The sequence below is a fragment of the Somniosus microcephalus genome, chromosome 26, assembly GCF_052327205.1.
Source record: "Somniosus microcephalus isolate GS21.2 chromosome 26, FLI_Smic_1.0, whole genome shotgun sequence".
Classification (NCBI taxonomy): domain Eukaryota; kingdom Metazoa; phylum Chordata; class Chondrichthyes; order Squaliformes; family Somniosidae; genus Somniosus; species Somniosus microcephalus.
In genome coordinates this window covers 40,250,583-40,277,581 of record NC_141012.1, presented here as the reverse complement: position 1 = coordinate 40,277,581, position 26,999 = coordinate 40,250,583, and the positions used below count along the sequence as shown (strand labels likewise).

General features: G+C 47.2%; 1 protein-coding gene across 6 annotated transcripts in view; it reads right to left on the bottom strand.

Annotated features, from left to right (window-relative positions):
* robo3 (roundabout, axon guidance receptor, homolog 3 (Drosophila)) overlaps nucleotides 1–26,999 on the bottom strand; it is a 594,316-nt gene that overhangs the window by 21,372 nt on the left and 545,945 nt on the right. For 5 of the 6 annotated variants that reach the window (XM_085968069.1, XM_085968070.1, XM_085968072.1 and 2 more), the window contains exons 22-27: nucleotides 26,183–26,318; nucleotides 25,107–25,349; nucleotides 16,057–16,244; nucleotides 13,603–13,722; nucleotides 10,369–10,569; nucleotides 3,626–3,783 (exon numbers count right to left, since the gene is read on the bottom strand). In XM_085968069.1, coding sequence (XP_085824195.1) covers nucleotides 3,626–3,783; nucleotides 10,369–10,569; nucleotides 13,603–13,722; nucleotides 16,057–16,244; nucleotides 25,107–25,349; nucleotides 26,183–26,318 — 1,046 coding nt within the window. The remainder of the gene's footprint in view (nucleotides 1–3,625; nucleotides 3,784–10,368; nucleotides 10,570–13,602; nucleotides 13,723–16,056; nucleotides 16,245–25,106; nucleotides 25,350–26,182; nucleotides 26,319–26,999) is intronic. The other variant, XM_085968074.1, reaches the window with a different exon arrangement.

The following is a 26,999-nucleotide window of genomic DNA, read 5'->3' as shown; positions in this document are numbered from 1 at the left end:
AGGTGGCATATGTTTGGGCAGGCCTGATCTAGTTTCGAGTGGCTAGGGGGCTACAGAACTGCCGCTAGTTCGGCACTCTCACTCAGAGCGACTGTAAGAATAGCTGGTGTGTGAAATGGAAATGCCACAGTTGTAAAGCAGGGCGTCTTATTCTGAGCTGGGCCAAGGGTAATGTAAAAAAGAACTTGCATTTATATAGTGGCTTTCCCGACTTCAGGATGTTCCAAAGCGCTTTACAGCCAATGAAAGACTTGAAATGTAGTCACTCATGTAATGTAGGGAAACACAGCAGCCAATCTGCTCACAGAAAAGTCTCATAAACAGTAATGAAATAAATTACAATCTAATCTGTTTTAGCGCTATTAGTTGAGGGGTAAAACATTGGCCAGGACACCCGGGAACTCCCCTGCTCTTCCAATAGTGCCATGGGAACTTTTACGTCCACCCGAGTGAGCAGACTGGGTCTCAGTTTAACATCTCATCTGACAGAGGGCACCTCCGACAGTGCAGCACTCCCCCAGTACTGCACTGGAGTGTCAGCCTGGATTACGTGCCCAAGTCTGTGGCGTGGGGCGTGAAATCACGGCCATTTAACTCAGAGGCAACCATGCTACCAACAAGCCAAGGCTGACGCATAAAGCAGAAGGAACCTCACTCTCTAATTGGCTGTGCTATATTTGATTTAGGAATAACTTGCTACCAATACCAGCACAGGACAGGGATCATTACGTACAGCAGCTGTTGCACTCCATCTACAAAAAAGTCATTCAAAAATGAGCAGAGACTCCACCTGGTGACCTTGCAAGCCAGGAGGTTGACTCTGAGAGCAAATTCCATTGATGAGGAGCATCATTCAACAAGTGATACCTCAGACTAATTGTAGATCTGATTGAGACAGGACATAGATTAAATCTTAAATTGAAGACTTTCCATTTTATTTCCCCCATAACGGCTTGTGGAAGCAGTCTGGAGGGTTCCCATTTGAACAAAGCGCAGTCCCATCACATCTCGACTGACAGCATTCCTGTGACAGATACACCACTGGAATCTTCAGACGAGATGAAAGAGCCTTTGTGGAGAAGCCAAGAGACGCAACAAAAGAAAAAAATATTGAAAGGAATTGAGGCTGAAGCTGGCCCTTTGCACAAGCTAAGGCTTGACAGGTCTGTGCAGGCCTCAGAGCCAAGAGCCATCTCACAAGCTGTTCTTTTCATTCCCGTGGCAGTCACATTAAGGGAGTATCAGGTAGATAAGGTGCAGGAGGGCTCAGTGGATGTTAATACAGTGATTAGCTTTGTAATCTAAGACACATAATAGACCTTTAAAGGACTCCTGACACGGTTATCTGTAAATCCTTGCCCTCCAGCGGGAGCACATGGAGCTCTCTGGAGGGAGTTTTCATCGCAACAAATGATAATTTAATTCTTAAAATACAACGGCTTGTAAAGCTATTTTTCAACACCTCCTTCAGAGATGCACTGTCTACGTACCTTTGTTCCCATGGATTGGAAGATTTGTGAATCTAAAGGTCGGGTTTCTATTTTCCAATATTTTTCTGCAGACGTGTACAGAACTTCACAATAGATTAATGCTACTATCAGAGTTGTACAGGTACAGTAAGTGCTGTACCGACCCAGGCTTGTACAGGCACAGTAACTTCTGTATCGACCCAGTCCTATACAGATAGAAGTATTGCTGAACTGACAAAGTCCTGTACAGGTACAGGTATTGCTGAACTGGCCCAGTCCTGTACAGATAGAGGTATTGCTGAACTGACCCAGTCCTGTACAGGTACAGGTATTGCTGAACTGACCCAGTCCTGTACAGGTACAGGTATTGCTGAACTGGCCCAGTCCTGTACAGGTACAGGTATTACTGAACTGGCCCAGTCCTGTATAGGTACCGGTATTGCTGAACTGGCCCAGTTCTGTACAGGTACAGGTATTGCTGAACTGACCCAGTCCTGTACAGATACAGTTATTGCTGTACCGACCCAGTCCCCAGTCCTGTACAGATACAGGTATTGTTGAACGAACCCAGTCCCCAGTCCTGTACAGATACAGGTATTGATGTACCGACCCAGTCCTGTACAGATACAGGTATTGATGTACCGACCCAGTCCTGTACAGATACAGGTATTGATTTACCAACCCAGTCCAGTACAGATACAGGTATTGATGTACCGACCCAGTCCTGTACAGATACAGGTATTGATTTACCGACCCAGTCCAGTACAGATATAGGTATTGCTGTACCGACCCAGTCCTGTCCAGGTACAGATGCTGATCCCAATCTGTATTGGTACAGGTACGCTGATGTTCATAGTAATACTAATCCTGCATTGGTACATAATCAGTCAGTAATTACAGTACCTGTACTGATGCACTACCAGGACCAATATATGCTGTACTCATACCTATACTGATACAGGACCTGGTACATGCGGTACACCCAGTGGAAGGAGCTTTGCTCTGTGTCTAGCTGTGCTTCACCCGAGCTGGGAGTGTTTGATGCTGATCCTTGGGTAGCATTCCCCAACACTAACATCTCTCATCTCGATCAGCACAAAAACCTGCCTCATCTTAACAAGGAAACAAGCACCTATAATTCACTTACCTTAAACATATTTTAGTTGGTTTGCAACATGTAGTCCGACAATCCTCCTGCTGCCTCCATCCTCCCAGGGAGATGAGTGAAGTTCTTTCAGCAGGTTGAAAGTGTGGCCCAGTACAAGTAAAGAAAGAACTTGCATTTATATAGCACCTTTCACATCCATAGGATGCCTCAAATCACTTTACAGGCAATGAGTCACTTTTGAAGCATCGTCACTGTAAAAGTTATATGTAGATATACAAGGAGTAGTTGAGGTGAATAGCATAGATGCATTTAAAGGGAAGCTAGATAAGCACATGAGGGAGAAAGGAATAGAAAGATATGCTGATAGAGTGAGATGGAGAGTGGTGGGAGGAGGTTCCTGTGGAGTATAACATGGACCAGTTGGGCTGAATGGCATGTTTCTGTGCTGTACATTCTATGTAATTCTGACAACAGCTATTTATGCCATTTCTCTGGATTTCCGCCAGAGTTACAGAGAGACACTGAGACAGTCCTGTGGAATTTGAGTGCCATGTGTGTATATAGGACTGGACATCAAGGGTCACGGTGCTGTATCCTTAGCACCGACTTTGCTGTTTACTGAAGATAAAACTGGTGGGGATGTTCTGAGAGGTGTTCACTGGACACAATGCACTACTGGTCAGTAAACTGATGACTCAGGTCTGCAAATCGTCATATGGCTTACCCATGCCATGGGGCACAGTGCCAGTCACTCGAGACCCCTGTTGCACACCTTCTGGTGACTGGTTAAATGGGGTAAGAATAAATTCCGACAAGCAGGTTATCTGCCTGCCCTTGGATGACAAATGGTGCAGGGTGATGGCAATCTCAGGGGGAGAGAAAAATAAATTTAAACTGGGGAAGGGGCAGAAAGGTTTACTACAGGCACATTTCTTCAGGAGATTTAACAGGCTCAACAATGGGAACAGACCTCCTTCAGCACCCTGAGTGTTACGTTGCCTCATGCCTTCGGATCTTCGTACTGTGGATGTCGAGCACTGCCTCTTACCTCACTGCGGTCTACTCCAGCTCCTCTGCTTCGACCTGCTGCATGACCCCGTGACCCTGTTGAACCTCTGGATGATGAACTTCCTGTTGTGGAGCAATTACTTGATATTTGACCCCGTTGCAGGAAGGTGGGTTTACTGTACGGTATCAAGTCATCTTCTGCAAGAGCAATTTAAAAAAATGAAGAGTTAATCTAACAGCCTAAAGCTAACAATCAGAAAGAATTTTAATTTGTATGTCATCTTCCACACCTCAAAACACTTCACGGCCAATAAAGGCCTACAGCACTTCGTGATCATGGTACTGGACTAACAACCCCGAGGCTATGAGTTCAGATCCCACTATGGCAAGTTGTGAAACTGAATTTAAAAACATCTGGTTGTGAGTTGCTAACACCAGAAAAAAATGGCCATGAAAGCTGCTGGCTTGTTGTAAAAACAAAACTAGTTTATTAATGTCCTTCAGGGAAAGGAATCTGACATCCTTACATAGTCGGGCCTACATATGGATCCAGTTCCAGATTACGTATTTGACTCTTGATGCCCTCAGGGCACTTGGGGATTGTGCTTTGTCAATGTTACCTACCTCTCAAGATCAAATAAATGAATGTGCAGTCACTTTGTTACGTAGGCAAATGCAGCAACCAAGTTACACAAAGCAAGATCCCACAAACAGCAAATTAATTGAATGACCACTTAATTTAATTTCAGGTGCAATGATTGAAGGGGGATACCAGAAGAATTTCCTGATATTCAAATAGTGCCATGGGATCTTTTATGTCTACCTGAGCAAGCAGAGAATCTCTAGGTTTAATGCCTTATCTGAAAGTCAGCACCTCCAGCAATGCATCACTTTACCGGTACTGAATTGAAGTTTCAGTCTAGTTTAAATGCTCAACTTCTGGAGTAGGGCTGAAATCCACAACTTTTTGACTCAGAGACAAGAGTGCTTCCAGCTGATCCAAGCTGGCACTTCAAAACGAAGAGTCTGCTTGGTGTTGGAGAATTTCCAGGAAGACAACAACTTAGCTCCATTGAGTAACATCCATCTCCCTCCTACCTGGAGATCAGGTGAGTTCTAGATTGGGCTCGGCATTGATATTCCTCTCACATCCAAATAGCTTGCCGACGCTTACATCTAAGCTCACTCATAATGAATGGGTAAGGTACTTGGGGTGTCCTTTCAGAAACTCATTTGTCTTAGTTCCGCATACAGACCATGAGGATAAGGCCACTAGGGATGGGCCATAAATGCAGCCTTTCCAGCATCGCCCACATCCTGAGAACAGATAAGGAAGTCTGAGTCCATTGAGTGAGATTGAGCTGCTGACTCTCCAAAGGGCGTTACTGCAGTTATTGTGCTAGGCGCCATTCTCCTGATGGCAGAAGCTAATATTGAGGTACAGCTCCGCAGATACTGGTACCCTGCATGATCCTGCCCTCAGCCAATGTCTATGCAGCAAGACCGTGGGACACAGGATAGTGACCAACAGTATGGAACTTGACCATCTCTTCTTTTCCTGAGTCCAGGGACACTGAGGCCAACCATGGCATCCGACCATCAAAGATCTGCCAACTGATCATAGATGAGCTTTACTTAGCAAATTGAAGTTGCTCTTCAGCTGATAAAAGCCGATAGTGCTACCATTTACAATGATGGGGTGGTTTGGTAGTAAGGCAAGTGGAGCCAAGGAGCATTGTTAATAGACTGGCACCATGGGGTAGAGTTTCAGCTTGTCGCATGGGCATAAAACTGGCATTGCAGATTGGCCACCTGCTCTAGAAACTGCCCAATTTCCATTATGGAACTGAAAATCGGGCGGTTTCTATAATGTGCGGCCGATGCACAACACCATTTATATACCAGGGCGCCAAGTTGAAGATAACCCCTCAAGGTTCTAGCGAGCGAAGAGATTGAGGGGGATTGGGGAGCTGCGATTGTAAAAAAAAAGCACAGGTCAGAGGTAGGGCTACAACACTGCAGTGCCGATTCTCTGGCACGTGTTCCCATTGGACGTGGCTGCACGTTCGGAGTGTGGGATCGGTGACTTTACAGTGAGAAGGTCGGTAGGTGGGGCTGCTCTCTGAAAAAGGAACACTTGCTGGATAAATGGTCTTTTTCCGTCTCTTAAACAAATATTATAACGTGGAAATTCCTGTTCCCATGGAAAAAGGGGATAAAAGGTAAGTTGTGTGTGATTTCTGTGACCTCACTTGCATGGCCACTTACTTTCAATTTTTGGGATTTGCTTATCATATGCACTCTGGGCAACCTTCCACCCAGACACCAGGCTCCTGCCCTGCACAGTGGGTTGCCTAATATAACGTTCACCCAAGGTCATCTGTTGAGGATGATTTAAAAGGGAGGGGGTTTGCGCCTAAAAAATTCTGGATAATGCAGGCTCCTTAACCAATCAACAGCAGGTTTACTGGGGCTGCACTGGAGCAACTGCTGCAGGAGATGAGGGAAAGGTGGGCTATCTCATCCACAAAATCAACTGGTGCGAAGGAGGAGAAATCCTTGCCACCCTGTGGCATGGTGGTGACAATTTCACATTGGCAGAAGGGTGTATGTTGGGTTGACATCCGGTTCTGGGAAATAGCAAGTGTCATAGAAGTACCTGAATGAGGGGGCAGGGAGTGAGACAGCTGAACTAACAGCTGGAGTTGAAGAAACTAAAGTGCCTGAGGTACGTTTCTCCTTATGTTAATCCAGCTCCCTCACACTGTCACTCAGTAACTCCACCCAGTGCTCTGTGTTACTGACTGTATCTCTACTGATGTTAATCCAGCTCCCTCACACTGTCACTCAGTAACCCCTCTCCCCCAGCATCCTGTGTTACTGACTGTATCTCTACTGATGTTAATCCAGCTCCCTCACACTGTCACTCAGTAACTACACCCAGCACCCTGTGTTACTGACTGTATCTCCACTGATGTTAATCCAGCTCCCTCACACTGTCACTCAGTAACCCCACTCCCCCCAGCACCCTGTGTCCCTGACTGTATCTCTACTGATGTTAATTTAGCTCCCTCACACTGTCACTCAGTAACTCCTCCTAGCCAACACCCTGTGTTACTGACTATCTCTACCGATGTTAATCCAGCTCCCTCACAGTCACTCAGTAACCTCTCCCCCAGCACCCTGTGTTACTGACTGTATCTCTACTGATGTTAATCCAGCTCCCTCACACTCTCACTCAGTAACCCCACCCAGCCAGCACCCTGTGTCACTGACTGTATCTCTACTTACAGACCAGCTCACAAACAATGTTGAGCTTGGTAACTCTCCCAGCCAGCACTGTGTTACTGACTACATCCGCACTGTCAGACTCAGAAACTGTACCCATGATGCGACTGTCAGCATTTACTATTGAAAACTTTTCTGTTTAAAAAGGTGCCGTGTGCTGGAATGTCAGAAAGCTGCCTGGAGGGCAGAACAGCACGTGCCTGTCAGTGGCGCAGATCGAAAGAACAAATAATTGACGCGCCAGTAAGAGTGAAATGGGATTCAGGAGCACTCGCTGTGCCTGTTTGTCTCCGTTTCATTAACAAGGTATTTGAATACTAGATTTGCCTGTCCCTAACATCCCATTGCCTCGCTGTCTCAGCGCTCTTAATAATTTCGCAGAACTTTCATGTACATAAAGCACTTCAATAACCATCAGCACAGGGTTAGAGTTAATGCAATCAATTAGCTCCAGCTCCAATGGAATGTCACACCACGGTTTCTGCACTTTCCGTGTAGCAGCTAATTTAAGGTTTGCGTTGAAGTTTAGTGCTGACCCAATCAATTTGCTATAAGTACCGCAGACCTACTGTGCCAAGTATTGGGAAATTGTTGGAAAGGAACTAATTGGATCTCAACCTTGTTAAAAGAATTTTGTTGCCATTTCCCTTATGATTTATTCTTCCATCAAGGATAAAAGATGATGAATTCTGCAATTTTATAACAATTGGTTTTCTTCCACCATAAATAACTTTAAAGGGACAGGCATCTCCTGCACAGCATGATAGGTTTCAGCCACTCCAAAGAGGCCAGTGCTGCCATAGGGGCCCCACTGGTTAGGATGAGCCTCAACAGTCTGGCAATAAACCGAACTGCAGAGTCAAAGACCATCACGGCCAGAGTTTAATCCAACAGGCTCGGGACTGGGGGGCTGGCCCTATGAATGAAATGTAGGAACATCGGAGCAGGAGGAGGCCATTCAGCCTCTCAGGCCTGCTTTGTCATTCAGTTCGATCATGGCCGTCAGCTCCATCGACCCTCCTTAGTTCCTCATCCCTTGACACTCTTAATAGAAATCTATCGATTTTGGTCTGGAAAGTTCCAATTGTCCCAGCATCCACAGCTTTTCTGGGGAGAGAATTCCAGATTTCTACCCCACTGTGTGAAAAAATGCTTCCTGATTTCCCTCCTGAATGACCTGGCTCTAATTTTAAGATTATGTCCTCTTGTTTTTGATCCCCACACCAGAGGAAACAGTTTCTCTGTATCTACCCTATTGATTCATATGAATAATTTTAAACACCTTGATCAAATCTTCTAGACGCAAGGGAATACAAGCCAAGTTTATGCAACCCGTACTCAATATTTTAACCCACTAAGCCCCGGTATCATCCTACATAAGAACTTAAGAAATAGGAGCAGGAGTAGGCCATTTGACCCTTCGAGCCTGCTCCACCATTCAATAAGATCATGGCTGATCTTCTACCTCATCTCCTCTTCTGGATATCAAAACGTTTCACCAAACATGATGGTGCCCAACTTGCAGGGGTTGGTGTGGGGGAGTGCTGTCTGCAGAGAGCAGCAGGCCAGGATTGAATAGTGGGGATGGATGAATAAAGTTTTGCTCACTTATCTTCAGGGATCATAAGTATTAATGTAGCAATTTCCCTCAGGAGATTGAATGGGTGAGGTAGAGACCATGAGAGGGTAGATTACACAGGGTCTGTGGAAGGAATGGGCTTGATAGGCATTCCATGTTTTTTTTTAGTACATGTTCTTCATGTTCAACTATACACAAAGCCCAATCCCGAAAAGGTCTATTTCAGTGGATCACCAAGGAATATAAAATATAAAGAAAGACTTGCAATTATACAGTGCGTTTCACGACCTCAGGACGTCCCAAAGTGGTTTACAACCAATGAAGTGCTTTTGAAGTGTCGTCACTGTTGTAATGTAGGGAACACAAGGTCCCACAAACAGCAACGAGATAATGACCAGATTTCTTTTGTAGTGGTTGAGGGATAAATATTGGCCAGGACACTGGGGAGATCTTCCCAGCTCATCTTCGGAATAGTGCCGTGGGATCTTTTACAGAGGGCATAAGGGGCTTCGGTTTCATGTCTCATCCGAAAGATGCAGTGCAGCCCTCCCTCAGCACCGCACTGAAGTGTCAGCCTAAATTATGTGCTCAAGTCTCTTGAGTGGGACTTGAACCCACAACCTTCTAACTCAGAGGCAAGTGTGCTACTACTGAGTGACAGCTGACACCTAATAGGGACACATCCTCACCCGCACTAATACAGCGAGTGACTGCCCAACTCTCAGACCACAGGTACAACTCACAGGGGCCACCAGGCCTCACCTCAGACATGGAAATCCACACAACAGGAGGGCTCAAAAGTATTTCTACAAACAATGATCATTTTTTTTTTAAATCTGTCTTTTGTTGTTCTAGTTACAAAGAGCAGATGTGCCAAAAAGTGGCAGCGGGACGTGTTATCCTGATGTCTGCCGAATGGCTTTAAAGGAACAAACATTTTGTCCCCCTCCATTGTGCTCCTGAAGCTGCTGATTGCTGGGCTATGATATTACAGGTACTGGCCACCCTCAGGTGTCTCCTCTAAGTGGCCATTCTTTAAGTGAGTGTCAGTAGGCTATTTGAGTGGACGGCGGGAAAGGGTGTCACAGTCAAGCCTGGTCCTATCCTGACCAGATGTCCAGAGATGTGCCCTTTCTAGCCGGGATCACTGGATAACGATCAGGAGTGGGAAGTCTGGCTGAATTTTTCCCTTCTGAGCCCAGAAGTGCTGAGGCCAATTTGAGAACCTGCTGCCTGGGTTCAGATCTGCAGACCTTGGATCAAAACTGGCTCACCAGGCATCATCTTTCCTAGCTGAGCTATAGGGGAGATCGGAACAGGGGTTTAAATAAAAATAAGAGAAATTTTGGATGGAATGGGTAGCTGGTGAGAAATCCCACATGTTGCTCAGATGATTTGATTTGTTGCCAGGCAGAGAATTGGTACCACAGGGCTTGGGTTTTCCAAAGCACAAAACTATTTGACAGTGACCATCCAAACTGCACCTAAGAGAGAGCTCGACTAGTTCCTGGCTGGGGTGGAGATCGCAGCACACAAGAGGTAGGTACCAACGAATACAAGTCATGGTCAGTGTGGTCTCCTGGACTAGTTTCGATCGCCTAGAGGGATCGGAGAGGAATTTTCCAAATTCCCAACCCCTCCCCCCAGCCCCCTGGACTTGGGTTTTCGATCGGGATTTGTGCTTCTCCCAGGGGACTACATGAGACCTAAGGGCTCTGGGAGGCATCGCAACCATATGGGACAGTCTAGATGGACCAGTTGGTCTTTCCCTATCCGATATTTTTGAAGTAAAGCAGACTTCAGCCCTGGAGAGCTTCACCAAATCGAAAAAAACTACAGATAAGAATTCAGCTCTGTTACACGTCTGCTACAGTCAAATTGACGTCCTCCACTGTCCAAGAGTTTCTTCCTCTCACCAGTTTTGTGCCGTGACGATGCTGCTCTATTGTGAGAATGCGCACTCTCTGTTCGCTGATCGGCTGATGGCCTCCTCTCTATGGACGAACCACTTCCGTCTTGGTCGAGCGAGGTCAGGCTGTTCTCCAATCCAATGGGCTGTAAGTAAGGTGTCTCCACAACTCCATCAGCTGGGGGCGGTTCAGGCGGTGGTGGCAGGTCTGTCCAAGGCAGAGATAGAGTGAGTCAACAAAAGCTGGCTAAGTCAGCGTCCTTACAGCACCCCTGGGTTAGAGAGAGGTGATAAGTCAGGCAGGGTTCCTGATCGCTAGTTGGAGAGTGCGCATGTGTGACCATCATAAGAAGAGTCAAGATGAGAAAAGGTCATTCGGCCTATGGATGCCCCATCCCTTCAGTTGTCTAACTCACCAGCCTGGCATCCAAGTTACACATCGAGTGAGGATCAGGATCACGCCTGATGCCACCTTATCGGTGAATAGCTTGCTCTCACTCACTATCTAGGGCCACGAGTGAAGAATGGCGCTTGGGCAAGGTGCCAGAGTTGGAGGTTGTAATTCCTTCAGGCCTGTTTTCGGGCCTGAAATGCGTGCCACGCCCCAACCAGGAGGCCCAAGGCCGGCCAAAAAATGGAGCCTCATTAATGTTAATGGGGCGAGCAGCCTCTGCATGTCACGCAGCTGTCCGTGTGCAGAAAATGAGTATTGGGCTGCTTGCCTCGTTGGCAACGTCTCACAGGTAAATTCCGGGGTGGGGGGTGGGGCAACAGGGTTGAAGCGGCAACAGGGTGGTGGGGTGGGGGGGGGTGGGTGGCGATTGGCACACTGTGGAGTTGAGGGAGCATGCCTGCTCCTCCTGGTGTCGCAGGAACGTTTTAAAGACAGTTTTTTCTATAAACTTACTTTTTTGGTGCCACAGCGACATTTTAAGAATCCCAAGCGATGCAGGCCCAGCTTCTGCTCCGCTCAATCCAAACCAATTTCAGCAAAGGGGGCCTGAAACAGGTGCTGGGACCCTCATAGGTAGGGGACCTACCGCCTGTTTTAGGCGGCCACCCTGGATGCCTGTAAACCTGTCATTACCAACATGGCGGCGCCCGTAATGCAGGCACACATCGGGCAGAGATGCTCCCCCCCGAAATTGGTCCTTTTTGCCCCCTTTTTCTGCCGGGAAAACAGACGCAATGAGGACTAATTTCTACCCCCCTCTGCTAGTGCCTGTGAAACCACACTCCCAAAGGAGCCAGTGCCTTTGGGAGAGGAGGGGAGAAACTAGAAGGGCCAAAAAAAAGAAAACTGGCTGAACCATTCCAGTCCAAATTGGGCCAAAATATTAGTATTGGGCTGCACTCCAGGACACAAATTGACTGCTTCTGATTTTCTCTTCCCCTATGGCTATGGCTAAACTACCTGGAGAATCTGTCAAGCTTTCCATTATAAATTACTATGTCCACAGTTATAATGGAAATTTCCTATGTAAACATGTCATGTTGTAATTACACTCTCTCACCAGCAGTGGCACTGGAGTGCTTGTTTGCATCTGCCAGCTCATTAGCCTGTACTGCAAGGAAACTTCTATGCTCCAACTAATTATACTTCTTTGCTTCCCAAATTTACTACTTAACGTTAAATAATATCTTGACTAAGGTCAGAGCATGTGGAGTCAGGAGGCAAGTAGCAGAATGGATAGCAAGCTGATTACAAAACAGAAAACAGAGAGTAGGGGTTAAGGGTAGCTGCTCAGACTGGCGATAGGTGGGAAGTGGTGTTCCACAGAGATTGGTGCTGGGGCCACTGTTGTTCACTGTTTACATAATAGATGTGGGCTCAGGAATCAGAAGTACAATCTCAAAATTTGCCAGACATCAATAAATACATTAATAAGCTTGCAGAATGGGTGTGTAATTGTTAAATGAATCTCAATATAGGTAAGTGTGAGGTGCTGCATTTTGGTAGGAGGAATAAGGAGGCCACATGCTCCTTGGAAAACAAGAGTCTAAATGGGGTAGAGGAGCAGAAGGATCTAGGGATAGAGATACACAAATCACTAAAAGTAGCACCACAGGTTAGTTAATAAGGCCATAAAACAGCAAACAAAGCACTTGGGTTCTTTTTAACGGGTTAGAATTGAAAAGTTATGTTAATACTGTATAGAACCTTGTTTAGACCACACTTAGAGTACCATGCACAATTGTGATCTACATATTATAAAAAGGATATAGAGGCACTGGAGAAGGTGCAAAAAAGATTTACAAGGATGAGACCAGAACTAAGAGGTTATAACTATCAGGAACAGGCTGGGGTTCTTTTCTCTTGAAAAGAGAAGGCTGAGGGGTGACCTGATAGAGGTCTTTAAAATTATGAAAGGGTTTGAAAGGGTAGATGTAGAGAAGATGTTGCCACTTGTGGGGGAGTCCTAAACTCTGGGCCATAAATATAAGATAGTCACCAATAAATTCAATAGGAAATTCAGGAGAGTCTTCCTTACCCAGAGAGTGGTTAGAATGTGGAACTCGCTACCACAAGGAGCAGTTGAAGCGAATAGTATAGATGCATTTAAGGGGAAGCTGGATAAGCACATGAGGGAGAAAGGATTAGAGGGATATGCTGATAGGGTGAGATGAAGAGGGGTGGGAGGAGGCTCGTGTGGAGCATAAACACCGGCACAGACCAGCTGGGCCGAATGGCCTGTTTCTGTGTTGTAAATTCTATGTAATAATATAAAAGTAAGGACAGAATCTACGGGTCAAACTTTCAACTTCGGCATGAGTGTAAAATAAATGGTAGCAGATTGGCTGCCCATTATAAACCCCATCCGAAGTAAATGGAAAGGCAATTGGGCAGGGTATATAAACGGGCGGCTGACCCATCTTCACCCGATTTACACCGCACTGAAGTTGAAGGTTCCACCCTATGACTTTAAAATGGAGGCTGAATTACGTCAGTGAGCCCTGGTCCAGTTGACCCCTGCCCTCTAATCCCGTTTCATCTGAACACCCCACTTGGTCTTGACTCCCATGTGCAACGTGACAGGAAAATGTTAAATCAGGTTGCTTCGGGAGTGATGAAAGATGGTTATTAGTGAACGGGAGGGTTCCTTCATTCCAGTAAGTCACTCTGGTGTGTGAGGATAAAAGTCCATTTGGAATGTGGAAGGAGAAAATTTGCCCTGTTATTTTAGTTAGTCCGGAGAGGATTTTTTGACATTCCAAACTCAAAGCTTGGCATGGAACTCACCTCCCTGAGAGAGGTCACGGCGGTACTGGTTCGGCTTGGCTTTCTTTTTCGCCCGGGCTTTCTGGCTGGGAGGGGTGTTCACGCTGCTGCTCCCCATCACCGGGGTGTGTCTCGTCTTCCCTGGGAATCAGATATAGGAAATGATTAAGGGCAGGAAAGTCCAACCACAGGAGTCGAGGGGAAATTGGAATGGAGAGTCAGATTTTCAGGATATCTAGAACATGGCAGATTAAAACTGCTTCACTGGAAGTTGTAGGCTGGATTCTGCAAGCATTTTATCCCCAAAGGTGCATTAAGTCGTGCTGTGCCGTGCTGAGTATAATCCCAGAAGCCCAGCTCCTTGAGGATCCTTTCCCCTTTCTGTCCAGCCCCCTCCCCTCCCCAGCTGACGCCGTGGACTCTTGCTGGATTATGCTTCCGTGGGCCGCAACCCTCTGGTACCTCGATCACTGGACGTTCTCCACTTGTCAACCGTGCCGCTGAGTGCCAGCGGGGCATTCAACCATGGAGGGCATCGTATTCAAGCCTTTTCCTGTCCCCAGCCAATGCCCGCATGCATGCAGAAAATGCATATGCATCAGGAGCAGGATCCCTGGCTGATTCTCCCCCTTCCCGATGCCATGGAGTCTTAAGGCCAATTATAGCATCCCACCTGCTGCTGTGGTTAAGGTCCCCTAACTTATCAATGACCGTGAAACTACCAGATTGTTATAAAAACCCATCTGGTTCACTAATGTCCTTTAGGGAAGGAAATCTGCCGTCCTTACCCGGTCTGGCCTATATGTGACACCAGACCCACAGCAATGCGGTTGACTCTTAACTGCCCTCTGCGGTTCAAGGCGGCTCACCACCTTCTCAAGGGCAATTAGGGATGAGCAATAAATGCCAGCCTTGCCAGAGATGCCCACATCCCATGAAACAATTTTAAAAAAAAATTAGTTTCAGGAACCTAAACTATAGAGAGAGCAAAATATCAAGCAGAATGCCTGCTATCAGCTAACACCTCCCCACCCCCCCACACCCCTACAGGAAAGTGTGGGCACTAAGTGAGGATTGAATCTGGCTTAACTGTGGTGCCTTCCATTGCAGAATAGTCTGCCAACTATCACGGTCTAGGCTCACACATGAAGAATGACCATTGGAGTAAGGTACTGGAGGAAGGCTGTTGACCATGGGACCATACTCCAGGGTGAGGCACATCATCTTCAGGAGAAGAGGGGGCCAGAAATGGAAAATAGAAAGAAGATTTACTTCAGCTTTGTCCATAAAGTACCAGCCTACAATTGAGCATTTGGGGAGGGGGGATTCAGTTTTTCAACTGATAGAACTCAGGATCTCCCCTGGCAGAATGAGAGTCACATTGAGCATTAGTCACCATGGCCTAGAAATTCAGTGGTGCCCCGTTTGGGGCGCCAGCCTCGCCAGGGCGCCGGAAGTACCGCCCCGGAAGTAGCCGCGGCCGCCCGCCGCAAATTCAGTTTCAGCGCCCCAGAGGGAAGCGCGGTGCTACTCGAGGCGCCCCGCATCCGTCTTGGGGCGCTGCAACTGAAAATCGCAGCGCAACGTGCTGCAGCGCCACATGCTGCGGCACAGCACACTGCGGTACTGCAGGCCTTCCTCCCTTTCTTAAAGGGGAGGGGCCTGCTGCAGCGCGCTCGAAGAGCGCGAGTGCCGGCAATAGAGCCCGGCACCGAGGAGAAGTGCCGGGCTCTTGGGACACAGCCGGCACTCCGCAGGGGGGGGGTGGGGGGGGGCGGCTCAGGAGGCCGGGGACGGCGGCGCAGAGAGGTGCTGGCAGGCAGCCAGCAAAAAAAATGGCCGCCCCGCACCTCAGCGCCTCTACTGCCGCAGGTAGGCCCCCCTGAACCGGTCGCAAATTGCGACCAGCGTTAAAGCAGGGGCCACTACTAAATTTCGCGATCGGGGCGGTAGTGGGGCGCTGCGCACACCGATGACGTCATCGATAGCGGCGCAGCGCTAACGGCTAGCGCCGCCATTAGCGTCCCGCTAAATTTAGCGGGAGGCGTGGCCAGTGGCGTAAAACCCACTAAGTGCCCTCTTTGGGCGCTAACGGGTGGCGCAGCCCACTGAATTTCTAGGCCCATGTCTATACAATACTTAGAGCATCTTCCACGTGTGGTCACATTGAGTCAGGTGGAACACTACATTTTAAAGCTTAGTTATAAAATAGGATCTCATCTCAGGTATTCTCCAACAGTGATTGCCCAAGACAAAGTCTGTGTTACTTAACATAGTAGAGCACAACTAGTGTTAAACATGTTAAACAAACATCTGTTAAACAAACATCTGCTAAACAACTGTTAAACACACATCTGTGAAACATCTGTTAAACAGATGCTTTCATTGCACTGATGCACTTGCCCATTTTTGCTGACTTTTACTGGGGTAAACTTCCTCCCTTTCCCCCATCCATGGGCGAGTCTCGTGCCTCACCTGCTCCAGGTACATTGACGTTCTCGGTGCTAATTGCCGGTGTCTGGCTCAGGTTGCGTTTGTGCCCGTGCCGGTGCGGGCCGGCGGATTCCGCGATGGCATCCTCATTCCCGTTCACGTTTGGGTTGCTCTGTGACAGTGGAGGGGTCGGGGGTCTGGGCAGGGGGACTGGTCCCACTGGGAGTCGCCTGAAACAGGAGCATAGCTTGTATTAAGAAAAGGCAATCTTACAAACCAGGAGGTCCCAGCCACCACCGCCTCCCCCCAAAAAAAGAAATGTGGCTCAATGGGTAAATGCACCAGAAGTGCAAACAGGTCTGGCTCAACCTGCCCCTGCCATTTTGCGGTGGTCTCCTGCCGCAGTTACGACAAGAGACTGACAGAATAACGCCATCCGCCCTGCCTCCCCCATAGATTATTGAGGCCTATAGAATCATAAAATCATACAGCACCGGAGTCCATTCAGCCCATTGTGCTTGTGTTGGCTTTGGAAGAGCTACCCAATTACTCCCACTCCCCCTGCTCTTTCTCGTAGTCCTGCAATTCCATGCCCTTCAAGTATTTATCCAATTTCCTTCTGAAAGTTACTGTTGAATCTGCTTCCATTGCCCTTTCAGGCAGCGCATTCCAGATCATAACAAGTCGCTGTGTAAAAAAATTCTGCTCATCCCCTGGTTCTTTTGCCAATTATCTTAAATCTGTGCCCTCTGGTTACCGGCCTTTCTACCACTGGAAACAATTTCTCCTTATTTACTCTATCAAAACCCCTCATAACTTTGAACATCTCTATTAGTTCTCCTCTTTAATCTTCTCTGCTCTATATGTGCAGAATTTATTCAAATAAAACGGTTTGATTGGTTCATGATTGAGTACCAATAGCCAATGGAATGAGTTGAAGACCACTATTCAAATATCAGAAGCAGCAGTGCAGGAATTCTTAAAGGGACCTGTATCGGTTACTTAAAAGGACTAACCACCCAACTACCCAGGTTATAGTGTATTAACATCAACAGTTGGTTCTGGAGCAGAGAAGCATGAGTTTCTGACTCAACCACACATTTAGGCCTAGAAATTCAGTTGCTTGCGCCAGCCGGTAGCGCCTTAGGAGGAGGAGATGTTGGGCGCTAGGCGGCTAGCGGCCGGGCGCAGCGTGATCTGCGCCTCTCCCCAACTTCACTCAAGATTTAGCGGCGGCGCAAAGTCTTTGCGCGCGCTCAGCTGCGCGCGCAGATCCTGACATCATTTCCTCGTGCAACGCCCTTTGTGCGCCCCAAACCGGAAATTCAGTGGCGACGCCCTATTGTGGCGCCCCTAGCGACTGGTAGAGGGGAACGGTTCTCAGTCGATGCGGCGCGCGGGGGGCGCAAATTAAAGGGCACACCTCCTGCAGTAGAAAAGGCTGCCATTTTGCAGCACTCCTTCTTTTTGAGAGACGGATCTTTGCAGAGAGACAAAGGTAGAGAGCTTTCTGCTTTGGCTCAACACTCGGACCGGTACTTGTGGCTTCAGGCCACAGCTTTCCACTTGTCTTCACCTTCAGTGTCATATCATTGTTTGCAAACATATAATGGGGGCTGCAATGGGTGCAAACGCTGGCCTTCTCCATAGCCCTGGGCGTTGCACAGATGAAGCAGAAGTGGTCAGGCCTAGCTTCAGGGCTGCAGTGTGCAGGGCGTGGCAGGCAAACAAATCCACCCTCCCCCTTTAAGAGCTGACCGGCGCCAGAGTGTCTGCCGTCAATCAGCAACTCGCCGCACCTGCGCTGCGCCCGCCCTCGGGGGTATCGCCCCAGACCGCCGGCTTAGCGCTTAATGATAGTCGTGCATCGCCTGTTTTAGCGCAGCAGCAACCTCTTGGGGCGATGCGACTGAATATCGGCGAAGGTGGCGCGAACTTGCGCCGGGCGCAAACTTTAGCGGCCGCCCAACTGTAGCGCCCCGAACGTGGCTATACTGAATTTCTAGGCCTTAGTGTCCCTCCCATAAGGAAGGTGGCTGAGCTGAACAGGCTCCCCATAAATGATCCGGCTGAGATCCGGCTCATATGCGAGGAATCACAATAATGATGGAACACTGCTGCACAGCCGCCTTTTCATGTTCCTCCGTTACGTCAGTAACAGCGCTAAAAAATGTGATGTTTTGCAGTTTTCAAGGTGAAACATCAGCACTGGGAATAAAACAGCTTTCTACTTTTTATACTTTGACATTTTAGACACTTTCTTTGTGGGAACAGATGGACTGCAGTAGAGTCAGCTGTGACTCAGTGGGCAGCACTCTCTAGGTGGGAGGGGCTAGGAGTGAGCCAGGTGTTGCTGGTTGCCTAATTGCAGCTGGGTGTTGGAGGAAGTTTTGTAAAAAGTTGGTGGAGGGTTTTGGGGTGTTGTTTTCAGGTTTTAGGGTCTTTTTGGCCCACAAAAAACAGCCAGATGGCTGCTGAGGGGTCCGGAGTGCCGGGCCCCTTAGAGGACAATATTCCCGAGAGGAATTTTATTAGGGAAGAAACTGTGGTGGGAAGGGGAAAAAAAAGGCCCAAAGATGTGGGCCGGGACCTCAGGAGGTTTGGTAAAGAAAATACGGTGGTGGTGCAATGTGAAGATAAGAAGATTCGAGCCTGGGATATAATCCAGGCGGTTCATGAGGACTGTGATGAGGGAAGCTGTTTTGCCTGCCGACCAAAACCAAATGTGGGATTTGAGGTGACGGTCAGTGGCTGTGAGGAGGTGGAAAAACTGTTGCTCAGTCTGAAAGTTGGGGAGAAATTTTTGGAGGTGACTCTGCTATATTCAGAGGGGGTGGTGGTTTCATTTTTGAACTTGCCTGTGTACATCGAGGACGAAGTGCGGAGCAAAAAGTTGGAGTCGTGGGACATTAAAATCTGTTCCGAAATAAAGAGGAGGTACTATCCGGGAACACGGGTAGCAGACGGAACCCGGTATGTAAAGGTGCGGTTCCCAGAGGGGGTGAGGTCTTTGCCTTACAGTATGAAGTTCGAGACAATGGAAAGAGTACAGTACTTTCGTGTGCTGCACGATAACCAAGTAAAGGTGTGTTACTATTGTCTGGGACATGACCATCTCCTAAGAAACTGTCCTGATTTGTTTTGTTACAATTGTGGTGAGTCGGGACATATCGCGCGGAGCTGCAAGGCGGAGAGCTGTGGGGTGTGTCGTAAAGGCCCCACCCGCTGTGAGTGTGTGGCAGAAGGGAGCGAAATGAGTGATGAGATGGGAGAAGGAGCAGGAGAGGAGTGTGGAATGGCCGGAGGTGCAGTGCAGTCAGAGGACACAGCCGGTAAAATGAAGGAAAAAGGAGCACAGGAAGAGGCAGAGGTTGGCGGAGCGGAGATCGAGATGGAGATGGCGGAAAACACGGCGAGTGCTATGGAGGGGAACAAAGACAGCAGCGGGCAGCAAGGGTCGAGTGCAGACTCGAGCCTCAGTGCAGTTCGGCTTCCCCTGGGGAGTCTGGTGTCTGCGGGGGGAGAGGAGACCGGAGCGGGGTGTGTGGTGGAAGTGAGTGCTCCGGGGAAAGGCGGGGAGTCGGATATTTTGATGAGCGGGAGGGTGCAGGGCGTGTAGAGGGTGCAAGAGGCAGGAGCCTTAAAGGGACAGCAGAATGGGATCGGCGAGATAGCGACGTCAGAAGGGAACAATTTAGGTGCGCCATTGTCCCATGGAGTGAGGGAACAAGGTGCAAGGGTCAGAGGTAGAGACGTGGTCGAAGGGGGCGGCACAGTGGGAGAAACTGCGATAGCAGGAAGACTCTCTATGGGAGATGAAGTATCTGACGGGGAGCAGGATTATGTATCTGACGGGGAGCAGGCACAGGGGGTTGCAGAAGAGCTTGAGAGTGAGGAATTAGAGGGGGACAGAGACATGGAAGTCGGGGATGGGGTGGCATCATGTGGAAAGGGAAAGGTTAGTGAGGGGCAGAAGGAGGGAGAAAGGGCAGCTCCTGGGTCCAAACAGGAGGGGAAAAAGAGCCGGAGGCTGCAGGAAAAAGCAACAGCTGCCCGAAAAGTTGAGAAGGAGCATAAGAGGAGGGAAGAGCCAGAGATTAAATGATGGGGAGATTATTGGGCATGCTTCCCTTTGGAGCCATGATTACATTGGTCTCGATCAATGTGAACGGACTGAGGGGTGAGAAGAAATTGCAGCAGTTGTTGCAGGGTTTTAAAGGCACGGACTTGTTGTGTCTGCAAGAAACCTTTTGGGATGAGGATATTCTAGAAAGAGTTCAGAAGGTTTGGAAGGGAGAGGTGTTTGCAAGTTGTGCAAACAATAACCGTAGAGGGGTGGCTGTTTTGGTGAGTCCGTCCATAGAAGAGAACGTTGCCTTGGTGGACAAGGACACTGAGGGGAGATTTTTATGGCTAAGGGTAAAATTGGAGGGATTTAATTGTGATCTTTTTAATATCTATGCACCGAACGACCATTGCAAGTGTCGCGAGTTTTTTCGGGGGTTATTCACTGAAGTGGCAGAGGTGGAAAATCCTTGTATAGTGGGGGATTTTCATGTATTTTTATCTTGGATGGACATTTCAGCCCAGATGACCTTTAAATAGGATAACTCCAGAGGGATGATTATAAAAATGATGGCAAATTTAAATTTGAGAGACTTATGGAGGGACCGGAACCCCATAAAAAGGGAGTTCTCCAGAGCAGGTTGGGTGGGTGATGTTTTAAAACAGAGCCGAATAGATTTTGTGTTAATGCGGGAAGGGTTAAGTTCGGAGGTGATGGAGATTTATTATAAAAAAGTATTTTTTAGTGATCACTTGGCTTTGGTTCTTAGAATTAGGAACAGCAGAGTTAAGACCGGTTCAGGGGTGTGGATTTTAAACAATCAATACCTGAAGGAAAGTGCTTATAAAGAAGGGATTATAAATATAATAAAGAATGCTCGGAAGGAACTTTTGTTCTTGAAAGAAAGAAGAGTTTGGTGGGACAATTTCAAATATGAGGTAAAAGTTTTTTCGGTACGTTATGGGAAAAAGAGGGCGGCAGCTAACCGGCATCGAGAAGAGAATATAAACAAAAGGTTTACGGATGTCTGTAAAGCAGTTGACGGAGGGGATGAGGGAGCTGAGACTAAGTTCCGGGTGCTAAAGGAAGAGTGGGAATTATTGCAAGCTGAAAAATGCAAGGGGGCCATTCTCCGTGCAAAGGCTAGAGATGCATTGGAGGGCGAAAGATGCACTAGATATTTTCTAGAGCAAGAGAAGCTGCGACAGAGATTATCGTTAATTGAGGAGTTGAAGGTTGGGGAGAAGATCATTCATGAAAGTGAGGAGATTTTGGAGGTGGCTAGCAGCTTTTATCAAGAGCTATATACAAAAGAAGACATTTCCAATTTGGAGATGGAGAAGGTTACTGCTTTTATTGAAAAGGGTTTAAAGGAGGATGAGAGAAGCATGTGTGATAAAGAAGTAGGATTAGCGGAAATAAAAATAGCAATAAGTGGAATGAAGGGGGGGAAAAGCCCAGGGTCCGATGGACTAAGTGCAGAATTTTATAAGGAATTTTTCGAGATTTTAAGTCCATTGCTCTTAAAAGTTTTTAAGGAAATTAAAATTGAGGGAAGCCTGGCCCCATCTATGAGGAGAGATATCATAAGCTTAGCTTATAAAAATAAAGGGGATAGACGGGATCTGAAGAATTGGAGGCCCATCACACTATTAAATGTGGATTATAAGATCTTGGCGAGGGTTATGGCAAATCATTTGAAGGAGGTGTTACCGGAGATAGTTTGGCCCTCTCAGTCCTATGGAGTCATAGGCCGGGACATCGCAGACTCTGTGGTCTCAATCCGAGATGCGATAGAGCTCATGGAAGAGAGTGGGAGGGAGGCTTATGTATTAAAGATAGATCAAGAGAAAGCCTTTGATAGGGTCTCTCATGAGTTTTTATTGAAGGTTTTGGAAGCATTTGGTTTCAAGGAAAATTTCATTCAGTGGATAAGGATTTTTTATTCAAACATATTTAGCTGTGTTAAATGTAATGGTTTTTTATCTAAGTATTTTCCGATACAGAGATCAGTGAGACAGGGTTGTCCCCTGTCCCCACTGCTGTACACATTGGTAGCAGAACCATTAGGTTACATGATGCGAAAGAAACAAGGTGTAGTTGGGATTGTGGTACCCAGTTCCGGGCTGGTGTCAGTGATACACCAATATGCAGATGACACAACCTTAACATTGAGAAATGGGGAGTCAGTGAGGAAAGCTATGGAGATAGTGGAGGAATATTGTAGAGCTTCAGGTGCCAGAGTGAATTATAGTAAGTCCCAATGCCTGGTTGCAGGGAGGGTTCAGGGGGAATGGTTGGGGGTATGTCCCTTTAAGGTGGTGGAGGTTTTGGAAGTTCTGGGGGTGCATATGGGGTGCAAGAAAGACAGGGAAGAAGTGGATCGATTAAATTGGGAACCAAAGGTTATGAAAATTAAAAAGATTTTGGGAAGATGGGAAAGAAGGTGGTTGAAAGTGCAAGGAAGAGCGACAGTGGTGTCTGCTCTCCTGCTATCTAAGCTATGGTACTTATTGACGGTGGAGGATATTCCCGAGTGGGCAGAAAAGTCCATCCGAGAGGCTTGTGTGAGGTTTTTATGGGAAGGGAAACCAGCCTTGGTGGCTTACAATACCATCATTGGATGGAGAAATCTGGGAGGACTCAATTTCCCAGATATTGATTTGAAGAAAAAATCCTTTAGAATCAAATGGGTGAAGAGATTTCTTCAGAAGTCAAATTCAAGTTTTTGGAAGAGTTGTTTTGAGCATTTTTTAAAAACGAAGTGGGATAGGAGGGCAGGGGATATTGTATATGGAATACAATAATATGTTTTTGAAATCGATTAAGCTTCTCCCTAGGTTTTATAAGGGGGTTGTAGAGACTTGGGCTCAATTTTTAAAAAGTGTGCAGTTTACGCCCAAGGGGGCTGAGGAATTTTTAGAACAGCCCTTATTTTTGAATAGGTGGGTCAACATCGAAGGAGAGGTTTTATTTAATCAAGCTTTTATAAAAGCTGGGATTATATCGGTGAAAGATGTATTATACGAGGTGATTCCAGGTTGGTTGCCGGAAGCGATAGTGAGGGACATGGTGTGGGAGGAGGATCAGGAGGTAGAAGGAAAAGCAATAGGAATCGTGTATGAGAAGATTGTGAGGGCAATGCCACAGGATTGGATGGAAGAAATAAATGCGGAAATCTCCAAAGGAAGTAAAATGCGACCTGCTTTTCCAAGCTTTGTACTGGAGAAAGGGGGAGAGTTAGTCCAATTTGACAACTGTAATACTCGAGATTTCTATGAGGTATTCAGAGAATGGAGATTCAAGACACCTGCTGGTCAGGAGTTTTGGCAGAGTATATACCCGCAGCTGGACTTCAACAGGATTTTGAAGGGAGTGTGGGCGAATTTTAAATGCCCAGAATGGATTGAACTGGATTTCAAATTGGCTCATAACCGGATTTTTACCATGACGGTCTTGTGCAAGATTGGACGAGTGGGACACAGGATGAGACTCTGTCCCATTTACTGGTGTTATGTCCGCAGTTAAATGACTTTAAGTACTACGTTCGACAGTTGTGTGAAGCTTTTTTGCTGGGTGGGGACCGAACAGCGAGAATGGGAATCCCGTGGGACTCAATTTTGAGATGGGGATTGCAGGAGAGTCTGCCAGAGTCTAGCGGAGCGGCAATTAATTTAATGTTCAGTTTGGCTAGATTCGTGATTGTGCAAAGAAGGAATGCTCTGTTTTTTAAGGGGAGGAGAATCAATCTAAAAGAGTATTTTAAATATAAGCTAAAAGACCATTATAAGGCTCTGTGGATGTTTTATTCAGAAAGGAATTTAAGGACAGTATTTTACAACCAATTTTTAAAGTACAATCGATTAATATATGTTACAGGTGACAAATTAAACTTCAGGTTTTGATGTTAAAATGTGGTGGCGGAATGGCTGTGCAGGGCGGTGGAATTGATTTGTATCATACAATGTAATGATCACGATGTTGTAAATGTTCTTAATTTTCAATAAAGTATTATAAAAAAAAAAGTGGGTAGCACACTTACCTCTGAGTCAGAAGGTTGTGGGTTCAAGTCCCACTCCAGGGACATGAGCACATAAAGCGAGGCTAACATTCCCAGTGCAGTACTGGGGGGGTAGTGCACTGTTAGAGGTACCGTCTTTCAGCTGAGACGTTAAACCGAGGCCCCGTCTGCGCTCTCAGGTGAACGCAAACGATTCCATGGCACTATTTTGAAGAAGAGCAGGGGAGTTCTCCCCGGTGTCCTGCCCAATATTTATCCCTCAACCAACATAACAAAAACAGATTATCTGGTTATTATCATGTTGCTGTTTGTGGGAGCTTGCTGTGCGCAAATTGGCTGCTGCGTTTCCCACATTACAACAATGACTCCACTTCAAAATGTACTTCATTGGCTGTAAAGCGCTTTGAGACGTCCGGTGATCGTGAAAGGCTCTATATAAATGCAAGTCTTTCGTTCTTTTTAGTTTATGTAGAAGGCCCACCACCACCTTATCAGAACAACTAGGGATGGGCAATAAATGTGGCTTTGCCAGCATTGACGACAAGCTTAGTAAAACGTCCCAAGGGGCTTCACAGGAGCATTTTTCAGACAAAATTTGACACTGAGCCACATAAAGAGATATTAGGACAAGTGCCCAAAAGCTTGGCCAAAGAGGTAGGTTTTAAGGAGTGACTTCAAGGAGGAGAAAGAGGTAGAGAGGCAGCGAGGTTCAGGGAGGGAATTCCAGAGCTTAGGGCCTAGGCAACTGAAAGCCAATGGTGGAGTGATGAAAATCAGGGATGCGCATGAGGCCAGAATTGAAGGAACGCAGAGATCTAGATGGGCGAGGCCCTGGCAAGATTTAAACAGTAAAATAATTGCATTTAATCCATTAAACCACTTGGTGTAATAATCAAACCTTCGCTTCTCAATCTTATTCTTTAGTTAGCTCTTTCAATCGTTGCAGAGTAAAGCCTTCAAGATCGCACACTATGCTTATAGTGACCAGCTTGTAAACATGCTCACCGGGGTAGATGTGGAATCTCAAACTGATGCAGTCTTGGAATGTCCTCGGTCGCCCCATGCCCTGTTGACCGTGCTTCTTCCCGAGGTGATGGCGTCAGTGTCGCTGTGGATTGCTGCCCGTATGAAGTAGCAGGAGATGATGCCTCTCCGCGAGGTGGTGGGGGTGGGCCTTCCTCCTCGTGGGCGCCTTCCACTAAGTAGGTTCTCTCAGGGAGTGGGGGGCACCACTCGTCAATGCCAGGGCTTCAAAAAAAAATGGGAGCAAAACTTACTCTCAGGAACAAAAACTAAAGGGGAAGCATTTCTCACTCATTCACTATTATACTGGAATCACATGAGCCTTGCCGTTGCTGAATAGACCCCATTAAGGGCAGTAGTATGTCAGGGATCTCAGAGTGGTTGGAGTTGCAGACCTTTGCCCACACCTGATTACTCAGCTGTACCCAACCCCCTCCCACCCCACCTCCCGACAGGCAGGAAAGGGTCGATCAAGGGGTTAAAATCTCGAAAAGCGAGATCTTGTCTCCAACCCGCCATTGTGATATTAACAGCGGCGATACCGGTCATCACCGAGATTCCCGCTAAAGGCATGCAGGGGCCTAAAAATAAAAGGAAAGACCTGCATTTATACAGTGGCTTTCATGACTTCAGGATGTCCCAAAGCACTTTACAGCCAATGAAGGACTTTTTGAAGTGTAGTCATTGTCGTAATGCCTACTTAAGATGGAAAAGCTGCGGCCTGATTCCAGTGTTAGTGCTGGGATCACAGCCCATGGAAATTTGACCCCATTGTTCACTCTATTTAGTAATTACTTTCTTTTTCATATTTCTTGTGCTCGTGATTTCCCACACCCTCATGGCCTCTCTGAACAAGGTTGCCAAGGTAGCGGCAATCGGTGCCAAATTCTGGCCAGCTTTAGGTCTGCACCCCACAGGAAACTTGTTCAAACCAGCACCAAAATCCCCAAGATCCTCAGACCGAGGCCTCGGGGTGAGAGGCCCAGACATGTTTCTAGGTTTCTGTGCCCTACACTCGAGTGCACTGACAGCGAACACTCACACGTCATGCCACATACCCATACTCCAGTTCCTCTTCATCCTCGTAGGAGTCGACATCCACAGTGGGCGGAGGGGGTGGCAGCAAATCCGTCCAGTTCAGGGGTGGGGCTTTCACCAGTTTGGCATTTAATTTCTGCTTCCCAGTTTTCCCACCTGTGGGAGGGAGAAGGTTGGTTAGTGTATCCAGGCTGTCGCTTTCACTAGTGATTGCCCGATCTGTTTCTGGCTTGGATTGGACTGATTGCTACATGTTATTCCTCTGCCCCTTCAAGTGTCCTTCAGGTGAGACATTTAAAGGTCCATCTCCCTGTTCAGGTGGATGTTAAAGACCTTTGGAAGAGCAAGTGTATCCTGGTGACTGACCAACACTCATCAACCAACACTATAGATTGACCAGCCAGTCATCTCATTACTGTTTCTGGGATGTCGCTGGTGCAGAATGGTGGCTGTGTTTAACTACATAACAACAGTCACTGCAATAATTAAGTGTTAATCATGTTGAGATATTTCAGTGACACGACAAGGCATTATCTACATTAAAGTAATATTATTTAGTAAGACCTGTCATCTTTTACATGCTAGAAGATGAAGGCCAATTTTCTCCCCTCCTCTCCTGTGAGTGCTGAATCATGCTTGAGTACGGTACCCTGGGCACTGGCAGCCACCCTACCCGAGTAGCCATTCCTCATGTGGCAACAGATTATTCGACTATCGAGAGTCTGATGTCCTCATCCAATGTCTACACACACTCACTCAACACAAAAACACAAACGCACACACAATATGTACATGTAACATAAAGAACACATGCACAACAAACATGCACACACATAA